This window comes from Puma concolor, chromosome F2 (genome assembly GCF_028749965.1).
Source record: "Puma concolor isolate L17-30 chromosome F2, mPumCon1.1.hap2, whole genome shotgun sequence".
Classification (NCBI taxonomy): Eukaryota; Metazoa; Chordata; class Mammalia; order Carnivora; family Felidae; genus Puma; species Puma concolor.
In genome coordinates this window covers 1,552,628-1,565,843 of record NC_141684.1, presented here as the reverse complement: position 1 = coordinate 1,565,843, position 13,216 = coordinate 1,552,628, and the positions used below count along the sequence as shown (strand labels likewise).

Genomic DNA, 13,216 nt, shown 5'->3' with positions numbered 1-13,216 from the left:
GGGCCGGCCACCTGACGGTGGAGTGTCTTCAAAGACAGGCCAGGGACATGCCTTGTAAGACAGCAGGGAGCCCAGGGGCGCCTGGGTGGCGCAGTCGGTTAAGCCTCCGACTTCAGCCAGGTCACGATCTTGCGGTCCGTGAGTTTGAGCCCCGCGTCAGGCTCTGGGCTGATGGCTCGGAGCCTGGAGCCTGTTTCCGATTCTGTGTCTCCCTCTCTCTCTGCCCCTCCCCCGTTCATGCTCTGTCTCTCTCTGTCCCAAAAATAAATAAAAAACGTTGAAAAAAAATTTAAAAAAAAAAGACAGCAGGGAGCCCAGAAGTGGGCGTCTGGAGAAGCCCTACCGCTGGAACTGGCGGGGGTTTGGTGAGCTGATGGGGACAGCTTTCACTGACCTGATGGTGCTGGTGGGTGAGGCATGAAGCTCTTGGAGGAGGGGGAGGAGAGGGAAGTGGGGTTGGAGGAAGGGGAGGAGGAGGTGGGGGAGGAGGAAGGGGAGGAGGAGGTGGGGGAGGAAGGGGAGGAGGAGGTGGGGGAGGAGGAGGAGGAGGTGGGGGAGGGGGAGGAGGAGGTGGGGGAGGGGGTGGGGGAGGGGGAGGTGTGGGTGGGGGGAGGGGGAGGAGGTGGGGGGAGGGGGAGGAGGTGGGGGGAGGGGGAGGAGGAGGTGGGGGGAGGGGGAGGAGGAGGTGGGGGGAGGGGGAGGAGGAGGTGGGGGGGAGGGGGAGGAGGAGGTGGGGGGAGGGGGAGGAGGAGGTGGGGGGAGGGGGAGGAGGAGGTGGGGGGAGGAGGAGGAGGAGGTGGGGGGAGGAGGAGGAGGTGGGGGGAGGAGGAGGTGGGGGAGGGGAGGGGCGGAGGGGGAGGAGGGAGAGGGGGAGGGGGGAGGGGGAGGAGGGAGAGGGGGAGGAGTGGAGAGGAAGAGGAGGGGACAGGGGGAGGAGGGGGGGAGGGGGGACGGTGAGTTGGGGATATATTGTCCCCAGTGTGGTAGATACTCGTCTGGGAAAGTGCGGAAGGGAGGCGATGCACAGGTTGCTCAGAAAAAGAGGTCGAGGGTCAACACAGGTGCCAGGGTCAGAAGGTAAACATGAGGGCGTCGGAGCCCCAGATGGGCGGCCTGAAGAGGCGGGAACACGCGGGGTGGTGGCTGAGACCCGGAAGCGCCTGCTGGTGGGTTTCCCCGGGAGCCCTCCCCCCAGAGGAGGGAGGGCCGCGCGCGGGTGGCCGGGTGACACGTGGGTGGGAGCTAATCCGCCAGGGCTCGGCCGAGCGAAGTGCGGGTGGTCTCGGGAGAGCGGCTGAGTAATGCCCCGTGGACACCCGCCGGATAAAGGAGGAGGGCGAAGCAAAGTGACCGGCCCAGGGCCAGGCGGGTGGCGACCCCGTGCAGGCGCAGAGCCGTGTATTGGCCGTGATCGGAGGCGGAGCACGAGGGGAAGGGGCCACGGGCACGGGGAAGAGGTGACGGCTCACATCACGGGGAGGGGACGGGTGGTCACCAAATGGCTCTGCTGCGGGGGCCGCCGGGCCCGAGAACGCGTGTGATGTAGGCGACACGGAGCCCCGAAGCACGGTGGCTGCAGCGAGGGGGACGGCTGTCGTTTCTTGTTCACGTGAAGGGCGTGCAGAGGTCCGCGGCCCAGACTGTGTGGTCACAGGGAGGCGCGCTCGGCGGAGAGCCCCTGGGCCCGCAGGTCCCCCTGCTGAGTGCGGCTGCGCCTGGGGGCCGGTGCGTCAATGCCCCCGCTGTCCCGCTGGCAAATGTATACGCGCCCAGATGCGCCTGCGTGGAAAATCCAGCACCTGTGCGTAGGCTCTGCAAACACACACGAAGGCGACGTCGAGGGTCCCCGTGGAGTCTAGGCAGTGCTCTTCCAAGGGGAACGAGTCTCTGAAGCTCCACAAGCTGCCAGTCCCCGTCCTCTGGTGGCCGGACGCCACGGGTCACACAGAGGCTCACGGGAGGAGCTGGGGAGTGTGGACTCCAGATCTTGCGCTGCGGACACGGCCGGGGCCCCCTCCCCTGATGCCCACGGAGCTGCTGGCACATCCCTGAACCCACAGGGCCTCTGAGGCCTCTGCTGTTTGAACAAGCATGTCCGTCTGTCTCAAATGTCATTCTGTCCCAAGCACTTAGATAGCGCCTACCCGCTCATTCCCTTCACGGAACGGATACGACCACGAGACAAAACTGGTCCAGGAAAGCTGGAGGCCAACAAATGGTGAACAAAAAATACCATTAGCTGCTAAACCCAAGTGAATGAAGTAAGGATAGGTTCCGCGCAAGTACAGTTTTCCCCAGAAATGTAAGAATGGCTCAATCTTATCCAAAGATGTCTATCGCTATAATTCGAGAATGAACAGTAATAGCCGTAGATCATCACCATTCACTTATTATGATGTTTTTAAAATTCTGGAATAGAAGGAGATTTCAATATTTAATAAAAGTTTTTCAATAATTTAATTTATCTAAAATAAACACTTAAAACTCAGAATTCATAGATTCTTTCCAGTATTACCTCATAAATTCCTGCTAAAATATAAAAATTTACAATACACAAGAGGGACACCTGGGTGGCTTGGTTGCTTAAGCGTCTGACTCTTAGTTTCAGCTCAGATCATGATCTCCCGCTCCCTGAGTTCGAGCCCCACATCCGGCTCTACGCTGATGGCGTGGAGCCTGCTTGGGATTCTGTCTCTCCCTCTCTCTTTCTCAAAATAAACTTGAAAATTTTTTAGAAATATTAGGGGGATTTCACGGAAAGAAAAAAAAATCCGAAGAGAACTCCTAGGAATGAGAAATCTGACAGTTGAGTGTAGAAACGTGACGGATAAAGAAACACCATATTACACACAGATGAAGAGTAAGACACCGGAATTTCAGCCATTAACCGCCAAGCAGTTACTTTACCAGCAAAATGGGTGTATTCAGAGGATGGCCACTCAGAACAGCTAAGCTGCAGCAGAACTCCAGGCGATCCCACAAAGGGGAGGAGCCTTCTTTCATAGCAAACAAGGAGGGAGTTGGGAGGGCTTTTCTGAAGGAAAGTCCACTGGAGACCAGCAGCGGTGCAGGGTGATGAGGTTTCTGGCAGCTGAGTTGCAGGGGTGGTGGATTTCTCAGAGGCAGTGGCCACCTTTCCCTGCTGGGTGCGGAGGTGATGACTCCCTCCGGAGGCTAGAGTCTGACTTGGAGGGGGCTCCCCATCCGTATCCCCCTCTGGCTTCTGGAGTCCACTTTAGTGAGTTTCCCTTCACTAATGTTCACAAAGCTGAGCAAATTAATGAAACTCACAGATAAAAGGAGATGGGAAATACAGAGACTGGAATATCTGGAACCAGAAAGGAACAGTCTGATACAGAAGGAAGCAAACCGCCAGAAGTGGAGGGAATGGGGGCCTGGGCGGAACTGGCAGGCAGAACCACAAGCTTCCCAAGGCCTCGAGGGGCAGGGGCAGGGGAGACCGGGCTATTTCTGCTCACAAAGCTTCCTTTTTCTGGGATGATATGAGACATGGGGAGGGACGACAGGGAAGGAAATCCCTAGAACACAAACAAGCAGCAACGCACGTCTAGCTGCACATCCCCAGGGAACCCGCCTTCCTGTCCCCCAACACCAGGCCCCATCACTCAGTCCCTGTCTCTCCCAGGCCTTGGGGCCTGGTGGTAAACGGCCGTTATTTGGTGCACTGCATTGTCTGCACTTCAGCCGTGCTGGAAACCAGGCAAAGTGTGTCGTGCTGTCGTGAGCTTCTGAGACGTGTCTCTTGTCCCTCAGTGCCGTCCTGTCACCTGACCCTCCACGGTCGCGCGTCCTTCCCACGTGGGCCCTGGGACAGCGCTCCCCACTCGCGTTGGGAAGCCCGCTGTGTGCCCGGACACGATGACGCGCTTCTCTTGCGCCACGTCCCGTGGCGGCTCCTGCTCACTACAGCGCAGAAGGACTGGTGCACACACTTGTTTCCAACCCTGCAAATTCAGCGGTGGGAACGCACCGCCGCAAAGACCGTGCTCCCCGACTGGGCCTTGGCCGGTGGTCCTCACTTCGGCCGGCTCTTCCTATCGCCCACACTCTTGTTGGCAGCGTAATGCAGTGGAAATACGTGCGTGGAAGCCGCTGGATCCCAGGGCCCCTTAAGAGCCGCGCTTCCGGAAGAGGGGCCTGGACCCTCGGTGGGCAGAAGACTGGGGGCGGGGACAGTCCCCGCTGGGGGCGGGGCCCGAGGCGCGGCTGCGGTTGGCCCGCGGGCCTCGAGAGGGCGCCCATGACTTCCGCCGCCTGGGCCGCCGCTGGGGGTGGAGGGTCGGCAGCAGGCGGGGCGGCCTGGCCCGGGCCGCTGTGGCTTCAGCCTGCGTCTCTGCCAAAGCAAGGCGTGCCCACCGTTCGGGGCTGAGGCACGCGCACGTGGCAGCTTGCTGAAGGGGCCTGGGCAGTCGTGACTCCTCGCCCCGCCGAAGACTCCCAGGGGCAACGAGTGGAGCAGGGACAGGATCCCACTGCAGTACCCTTGAAGACACTCAGATCTTGGCCCTTCCCACCGACACCCGCACGCAGCCTCCTTGCTGCCTCCAGAGCCCCAGCTGCGGCTACCCCACCGCCCCCTCCCCTCCCCAAATCACGGTCAGGGCTGGGGGCCCAGCAGGAGCCAGGGCCGCGGGGCCCCTGTGACACGTTGGGGGCCCTGGGGGTGGCAGGAGCCCAGGGCTTGTGTCCCCTCATCTGAAAATGGGAACGATGATGGCCAGAGCCACCTCGGGGGAAGCCCGCCTGACGTGGGTGAGGTGCCCTGGGACCCCAAACCCGGGATCCACCCTCCAGAGGGTGGGAGCCCACGCCCACAGCCCCCATCGTGGACTTGATCCTCCCGCCACTGGCCTGAGCTCTGGGTCCGCACCCCTGAGCGCAGGCTTCCGGGCGAGAAAGGAGGGCCTGGGCACTGAGCGCCGCCCCTGCGGGGGGCCACACGGGGGGGGGGGGGGGGGGGGGGGGGGGGGGGCCAGGCAAGCGGTGCCTCATTTCCCCGCCTGAGGAGTGGCTTGCTCGTGTCCTGGGCATTCGCTGCCCCAGAGCTGAGGCAGCAGAGCCAGCGAGACGGGGTGCCGGCCACATCGGTGCCACCCACAGTTGGGTCGCTGGAGTCCCCTAAGGGCCCTGAAAGCCCTCCCGGGCGGGGACCCTTGTCGGCTCACGTGGGCGTTGCCTGCACCCAGCCTATGATCTGGGAAGAGCGGACAGAAGGCACGTAGGTTTGTGGGACTCATGGCTGCCCACTGCTTCCTGCTCTGGTCCTTGTAGAAAGGAGAGGAGAACAGCGCAGGCCCCTGTGTCTCTCGATTAGATAAGGGGCCCCATCCATCTTGCTCCCTTCCCCCACCGGGGAGGAGGGAAGTGCTCACAACCCCGCCCGCCCCACTCAGCCCACGATCCAGACCCTGCCCTGCTCTCCACATCCAGCAGCCAGCAGGCCTTGCGAAACCGTGGCACAAGGTGCCCATCCGTCTCTTCTGGAGGCCTCCAGCCCTGACCCCCGCTGCGGGTTTCCTGGCCGGGTCCAGGGACAACTTCTCCCATGACGCGATCAGGCCGCAGGCCCAGGCCTCCAGCGAGATAAAAGAATTGGGCCAACGGGGGCCGGAGGGAGCAGCAGGATGGCATTCGGGGCAAAGGCACGCGTGTGGCTGGCAGGGCCCTGGCCGTCCCCGGGCAGGGCCCGCGCACCGGGTGCCGGAGCCGCTCCGGCCCCCAAGGCGGTGCTGCCCTTCGAAGCCATACCGCGCTGTCCCGGCAGCAGGTGGATGAGGTTGCTGCGGATCTGGAAGGATCAGCGCCTGGAGAACCTTCACCTGGAGGTGCACCAGCTCTTCCAGGAGCTGGGGCCCATTTTCAGGTAAAGGCCTCCCCGCCCACCTCAGCCACAGCACCTGTGCGGCTCTCCCTAGCGGCTGCTGAGTCCGGGCCAGGCACACCCCCGCCTGTGCTCCGCGTCCCCGGGGAGGCGGGGTGGGTGCCGAGCAGCGGGGGTTCTGGGCCTGGCACCTGGAGACGGCGGCTCTTGGGGAGGAGGGAGCACTCCCTGGCCGCGGCTGAGAGGGCAGAGCGCGGACAGCGGAGCAGGAGAGGTTCGGGTCAGACCGCGGGAGGGGCTGCCCGCTCCGGGAGAGCCCCAGTCCGGGAGAAGGGACAGGCCCACGGGAGACGGGCCGCCTTGGTCCTGCACAGTGAGGCCTGGGGGAGGGCACGGGTCCCCCAGCAGGGCTGTGAGCTTCGTCCCACAGGTATGACGTGGGAGGGACACGCATGGTGTTCCTGATGCTGCCCGAGGATGTGCAGAGGCTACAGCAAGTGGACGGCCATCAACCGTGGCGGCCGCCCCTGGACCCCTGGCTGGCCTACCGACAGCATCGCGGGCACAAATGTGGCGTGTTCTTGCTGTGAGAGGGAGTCTGGGCGGGCAGGGGCGGGGAGGGGCGGGGCAGGGCTGATGGCAAGCGGGCCCGCTCAGGGCCCGTCCAGGTTGGGGCGGGAGAGCGGCCGCCGGCTCCCGCTGGGTGCCCACCCCTTGGGGATCGTATGTGTCCTGGGGCTGAGGAGGGGCAGCGGGGCCACGGCCTCAGAGAGGAGGACGGATGATCGCTGCCATCAGGGAGCCCCAGGCTGCGCAGGCCTCCGCGGACTCCCGGTGCGGGGTGGGCTTCTCCCTTCCTACAGGTCAGGGTAGGAAGCCCGGGGCAGCGGGAGGAGAGTCGGGGCTAGGGGCTCGGGAACGTGTCAGCATTTGCTGGGGCCTGAGGACCCACTGGCATTGACTAGAGCCCAGGTGGCTGAGGAGGAGAGAGGCCGGGGCTGGGGAGGGGGCGTTGGGGAGAAGGGGGACGGGGGAAGAAGGCACCTTTGCCCAGGAGCTAAGCTGTAGGTGGGTGTGTGTGTGAGCACGTGTGTGTGTGTGTGTGTGCGTGTGTATCCTCTTGGGTGGACAGGGGACGTGGGACCGGCCCAGAAGCATCATTCTCAGAGCAGGGAGGGTTGGAAGGAGAAGGTTGCCGGGGGCCCCTCACTCTGGAGCTGGCTGGCCCACCTCTCCCCTGCCTTCAGGGACAGGGAGAGCCCGGACAGCTGCTGACGTGCCAGCCAAGGGGCCTGCGGGTGTGCGTGAACAAACTCCACGAACCCAGGCGGCACTGCCAGGCAGGAGTTCTGGGCTCAGCCCCACCTTTCACGGGGGCACCCTGGGCCCAGCACACAAGGCCTCCCTGAGGGAAAGGGCTGGCGCTCACGCCCCCAGGCAGGCAGCCTGCCCCCTGGGATCAGCGGGCCGCTCCCTGCCTGGCCCCTTCCCCTCGGAGACGAGGAAGATGGGTCCAGGGCTGGCCCCAGGCTGCTGACTCAGACTCCCCTGAAGCGCCTCTCTCTGCTCTACAGAAACGGGCCCGAATGGCGCATGAACCGACTGAAGCTGAACCCAGACGTGCTGTCGCCTCAGGCCGTCCAGAAGTACCTGCCCATGGTGGACTGGGTGGCAAGGGATTTCTCGAAGGCCCTGAGGTCGAGAGTGCTGCAGAATGCCCGGGGGAGTCTGACCGTGGACATCCAGCCCAGCATCCTCTCTTACACCATAGAAGGTCCGCGGGGTCAGGGTGGGAGGGAAGGGGGGTCAGGGCTCGGGGAAGCCGGGACCGGCCGGGAACGGGGCTGAGGCCCCCGTGACGCTGTCGGCCACCCTGGGCTCAGCAACCGTTCCCTGTCCACAGCCAGCAATCTAGCCCTTTTTGGAGAGCGGCTGGGCCTCCTTGGCCACAGCCCAAGTCCTGCCAGCCTGAACTTTCTCCGGGCTTTGAAGGTCATGTTAAAGTCTACCACACAGCTCATGTTCATGCCCAGGGTCCTATCACGCTGGACAAGCACCCAGCTGTGGAAGGAGCACTTTGAGTCCTGGGACTACATCTTCCAGTATGGTGAGGGCCAGAGACCGGGCAAGCGCTGAACGCCAGGGACACCAGGGTCCCCGGTTTCCTGTCACCACAGGCTGGGGGAGGGCTGAGGTCACCTCGGGGGCCTTTGTGGCCCCGAGAGGCTTGGCGGTGAGTCTGGGCCGGGCCGGTCCTGAGCAGTTGGCACGGGGCAGGCAGGCTGACGGGCAGGGGCCTGAGGAGAAGTGCCCCGGCCCCTGTCTCTCCGTGCCCCACAGCCAACAATGCCATCCAGAAAATCTACCAGGAGCTGGCCCTCAGCCGCCCGGAGCACTACAGCGGCATCGTGGGGGAGCTGCTGACGCACGCGGACCTGAGCCTCGAGGCCATCTGGGCCAACTCCATCGAGCTCACCACCGGGAGCGTGGACACGGTCAGGACAGCAACCAGCCCTGCCCTAGGCCATGGAGCCTCCTGACCCCAGGCTGCGTGCCCCCGTGCCTGTGTCTTCTTCAGGCTCCTGTTCTGAGCTGACAGAAGGCTCTGCCCTGGGGTGGGGGGCCCGGGAACTGACCCTCAAGGGAAGGGGTCTGCAGTTCCCCGAGTGGGATGCCACACTCTAGGCCCAGTGCAGGGTGGACGAGCCCAGAGACATGAGCAGCACAGACACCATTCAGTCGCCTGGGTCCTGGGAAGAGGGGAAGGGCCGCGATGCGGCTGGAGGGCTGCCCGCACCAGGAACCCTTCCCAGGCACAGAGTCCATTTGGCCCCAGGTCAGAGATGCTTTGGAGGTGACGGGCGGATGACAGAAAGGGGCGCACGGGGCTCCAGCTTGTGCAAGAGAGAACAGATGGCATGCAGCCTGGGGGTGGGGGCAGGCCGCAGGGTGTGGAGTGCAGCCAGAGCCTCCTGGCCCTCCACCCCAGGTTCACGCACCAGCATCTGTGATGTCGTGCTCTGGGCCGGGCACCCGGGGCTCCGAGGAGAGGCACAGGCCTGCGGTGGAGAAACTCCCCAAATTTCCAGCCGACTCAGGGGCCGGGGCGGGCCGTCCGTGTTCCGACCACAGGGTCTGGGCTGACCTGCCTGCGGGTGTCCGGGCGACAATCCTACTGGGTGCCAACGGTTTAGGGCAGTAGAACCCCCCCGCCCCCCATACACACCCCTGAGAGGAAGGACCCCAGAGGAGGGTGAGAACCAGGCCTCGAAGGGGCTGGAGAAGGCCTGATTCTTTACTGAGCCTGGGGACACCTTCGCTGAGGGAGTCAGGTGTTAGGTTTTAGATCCTGAGGTCCCAGATCCCTGGGAGGAGTCCTTCTCCGGGCGTCCACGTCACCGCGGATCTGAGGCGACCCACCCCCAAGGGAGGACCGTCTTCCGGGGTGGAGAGGCCCCGGGAGCTGAGGTGCGTGGCCTGGGCCAAGGTCTGAGCCCTGCACCCGTGGCTCCTGCAGACGGTCTACCCCCTGTTGATGACTCTCTTTGAGCTGGCTCGAAACCCTGAAGTGCAGCAGGCCCTACGCCAGGAGAGCCTGGGGGCCGAGGCCAGGATCTCGCAGGATCCCCAGAGCGCAACCTCGGAGCTGCCCCTGCTGCGGGCGGCCCTCAAGGAGACCTTGAGGTGGGTGTGGCAGGCCCCGGCTGCCGCCTCTGTCCTGGCCCCACTGTCTGGACAGCAGTGCTCAGGGAGCCTGCGGCCAGGTCCCGGGGCTGAGAAGCGGCTTCGCCCAAGATGCAACCCTGTACCTCGTCCCGTTGTCCCGAAAGGGTTAGGAGCTCTTCTCCCCCTGGGCTCCCACTTCAATGTCCCGGGCCCCATCCTCGGCCGTGTCCGCCGTGTCCGGGGGCTGCTCGGGCTCAGGGAACTTTGTCTGACTCAGGAAGTGCAAGGAAGCAGCTCCTCGTGATCTAGGCTTCCCGGTGCCAGAGGCGACCCGGGAGGGTGGCTGGCAGCTCCCCCAGGCCGGCGCATCCTGGGATAGGAAGGTGGCCGAGGGGAAGCGAGGGTCCCAGGGACAGCTGAGGACCCTGTCGGGTGCCCCCATCCACAGGCTGTACCCCGTGGGGATGTCTGTGGACCGAAAGGTGGCCTCGGACGTGGTGCTGCAGAACTACCACATCCCGGCAGGGGTGAGTGAGGCCCCACAGCCCCTCCAGCAGACGCCAAGCCCGCGTGACCTTCTCACTCCTGGGGCCACCGACCCCGCCCCTCCCCACCTCTCCGCAGACATTGGTCAAGGTGCAACTCTACTCCCTGGGTCGAAACCCCTCTGTGTTTGAGAGGCCCGAGTGCTACCATCCCCAGCGCTGGCTGGACAACAGGGGCTCTGGCACCAGATACCCACACCTAGGCTTCGGCTTTGGTCTGCGCCAGTGCCTGGGGCGGCGCCTGGCAGAGACAGAGATGCTGCTGTTGCTGCACCACGTGAGCGGGCCTGGGTGGCCCGGGGGGGCGGAACGGGATGCGACCGGGCAGGGCGTGGCCTGCGGGTGGGCGGGGCCTGGGGGTGCCGGGTGGCCTGCTCGGGGACCACAGGCCTCTCCTTCTCCTCCGCTGCGCCTGACCCGAAAGGTAGGGTCCAGAAAGGCGAGGGAAGGTGGACCAGGACATCGGGGTTGACCATTTGGCCAGGTGGAACCCGTGCCTCTGTCCTAGGTGCTGAAGAGCTTCCTGGTGGAGACCCTCAGGCAGGAGGATGTGAAGATGACCTACCAGTTCGTGTTCGTGCCCTCCACCCACCCCCTCCTCACCTTCCGGGCCATCAACTAGTCACGTCACCGCGCAGTCGGGCCAGCGGTGCTGCCAGCCCCCTTCTGCCTGCCCCCGGCCACCCTTGTTGTCTCCCACGGACCCTGCTTCTGGAGCCACAGCACTGTCCAGCCGGCGCCTCGCACCGAGGGGCAGGGGGATGAATCTGGCCGCAGGTCCTGCCTGTGAGCCCAGTGCCACCAGCGTCTTCTCCAGCGAGGAGCACCATCGGAGGGCCTTGGCCCCCGCAGCCCCCAACACCAGCTCCAGGGGCTTCAGATCCGCCCCCACCCCCACCTACCTGCCTGTCCAATCTCATATCCCCTCTGTACTCAACCCGCCCCCACGCACAACACAGAGGTTGGCGGCCCTGTCCTGCTCACCGCCACTCCAAAGGCCAGACTCTTTGTCTGCATTGGTCTTGCCAGCCTAGATCTTGAAGCTGGGCCGTGAGTCGTCCCCCTACCTGCTCTGCTCAGTCCACTTGGGTCCTCCCGGCCCTGCCAGTGCTCTGGGACTGTGACTGAAGCACCCAGCCGAGGCCCTGGGTAAGCAGGTCAGGAGTATTGTTTCTTACAATAGCCACCGAGGAGCTGAGGTGGACATCTGGGCCCATGAGACTCCTCTGAAAGCAGGGAGGATGGTGATCTCCTCTGGCGGGCTGCAGGGTGACCACAGAGAAGCCACCTCAGCCAGGCACAGCCACACGCTCCCTTTAACGAAGCCGTCTGTGTGCCGTGCCCGGCTGGCCTCCCACAGTGGCCCTCAGGACAGGGGCCACTCCTGACCTCATGGGAGGAAGGGGTTTTGGACAGCTGTGAGGCGGCTGGGATCTCCTAGATGGCAGGAGCGAGCAGCCTGTCCCACGCTGCCTGCGGCCAGGTGACACCCCCGGCGTGGAAAGGGGCCGGGAGGCAAGGGTGAGTGGTGGGGTGGCTCTGCTCCCCCTCCTTCCCCACCCCCACCTCCCTGGGGGAGAACCGGGCACTCAGCTCACCGCAAAGCAATGACGGAGGGGCCGCACATGTGCCTGGGCCAGCCCCGGGCACCCGCCGAGTGGCCCGCTGGCGTGTGTTCCCTGTGCGGACTCCCTGGAGGAGGAAAGAGCGTGCGCCCTCCTTGCTGGGCCCAGTGCAGGAGGGCTGCTGCCGGGAGGAGGTCTTCTCCGTGCCCCAGCCAGGTGCAGCTGAAGGGCACGTGGAGGCAGGAAGAGAGGGCCCTGGGGACCTGGGGACACACGGGCACAAGCTGGAGCCTGGGCTTGCCACGCCGGCCCAGCCCTTCTCCCGCCGAGCTGTGAGGTCTTCCCGTGGGCACTCTATGCAGCCATTCCCCTTTCACAGGCCCCAGGGAGGCAGGTGGGCCTTGGGAAAGCGCAGCTGCTTCAACAGGCGCTCAGCAGGGGGATTGTGGCTCCTGCCACTGCCAAGTCTCCTTCCCTGAGGCCCTGCCCTGTGGGGACACCTGCTGGCTGCTGGCGGGCAGGCCCGGAATCCAAACTGCTCCCCCGGAGGCAGTGTGTGTGAGTCCCTCTGTGCAGCGGGGCACAGGCTCTCCTGATCTCCATGGCAGCCCTGGCAGGTGAGCACCGGGACTGTCCCCGTGTCGCCCGCGGCAAAGCCGAGGCTCAGAGAATCCGTGCAGCCGCACGGCCTCGCAGCTCATCCCTGGCAGACATGCCAGCGCAACCCCCGCCACTGGGCCCTCCTCTCGAGGCCTTGGTGCCTCCTCCGCCTCGAAGGACCTTGGATCGAGAGTGGCGTCACACATCTTGCAAACATCCTGCAGTGAAAGCGTCTCCGGGTCGTTTCCTGCTTCTCTGTGCTCCTCCAGCCGTGCTGTATGAGTGCTTCGTGGGGGTCCCTTTTCGTGTAACCTGCGTGCCATCTCCTGAGGCTTGGCTGTGGGTGTCCGTTGGGCTCTTTCTAAAATCCTTCCTCTTACCTCGAGACACCGTGCTTAAGAATCATCATCTTATGCCTTGTCATTCTTTCCATACACAAATAGCCTTGCCTTTATAATCCGTGACCTCCGAGGGCGGCTGGGTGGCTCAGTCGGGTGTACATCCGACTTCAGCCCAGGTCATGATCTCATGGTTTGTGGGTTCGAGCCCCACACGGGGCTTTGCACTGACAGCGTGCAGCCTGCTTTGGATTCTCTGTCTCCCTCTCTGTCCGCCTCCCTGTCTCTGTCTCTCTCTCTCTCAAAAATCAACGTTAGAAAAATTCTCAAAAATAAAGTAAAATTCAAATGAAATAAAATGAAATAAAATAACAAAAACCTGACGTCCACTCCCGGGACATCTGGTCTCTCGGCAGGTGGGGCCTGGGCCCAGGCTGTGCTCCACCTGAGCCTTTAGGTGGCCTCTTCCTGTTACCCGAGCATGGTCCCTTGCCCAGGGCCACGTTTGTGTGAATTACTCAGCCTGGGGGGCCCCCGAAGGCTCCACTGGTGCGAGAAGGATCCTCAGCCAACCTGAGGGCATTCATCCGCGTTCTCAGGCGGGAACATAGTCCTCAGCCCCAGCCTGGTGGAGCTCAGCTTCCTTCTCTTCTCTCGATG

The 13,216-nt window shown here is 63.9% G+C and overlaps 1 protein-coding gene across 1 annotated transcript; it reads left to right on the top strand.

Annotated features, from left to right (window-relative positions):
• Positions 1-5,645: 5,645 nt before the first annotated feature.
• On the top strand, positions 5,646-11,957 carry LOC112859405 (cytochrome P450 11B1, mitochondrial). The gene is made up of 9 exons (XM_025922616.2): positions 5,646-5,884; positions 6,273-6,428; positions 7,417-7,616; positions 7,746-7,949; positions 8,183-8,337; positions 9,360-9,526; positions 9,957-10,035; positions 10,133-10,330; positions 10,562-11,957. Exons 1-9 carry the CDS (start codon positions 5,646-5,648, stop codon positions 10,673-10,675), a joined length of 1,512 nt encoding a protein of 503 aa, XP_025778401.2. The 3' UTR covers positions 10,676-11,957.
• Positions 11,958-13,216: the final 1,259 nt, after the last annotated feature.

Coding starts and splice junctions, on each gene's coding strand:
- LOC112859405 (XM_025922616.2), top strand. CDS start 5,646: ATGGCATTCGGGGCAAAGGCACGCGTGTGGCTGGCAGGGCCCTGGCCG. Junction 7,617..7,745: donor CCTCTCTTACACCATAGAAG/GTCCGCGGGGTC, acceptor CCCTGTCCACAG/CCAGCAATCTAGCCCTTTTT. Junction 7,950..8,182: donor GGACTACATCTTCCAGTATG/GTGAGGGCCAGA, acceptor CGTGCCCCACAG/CCAACAATGCCATCCAGAAA.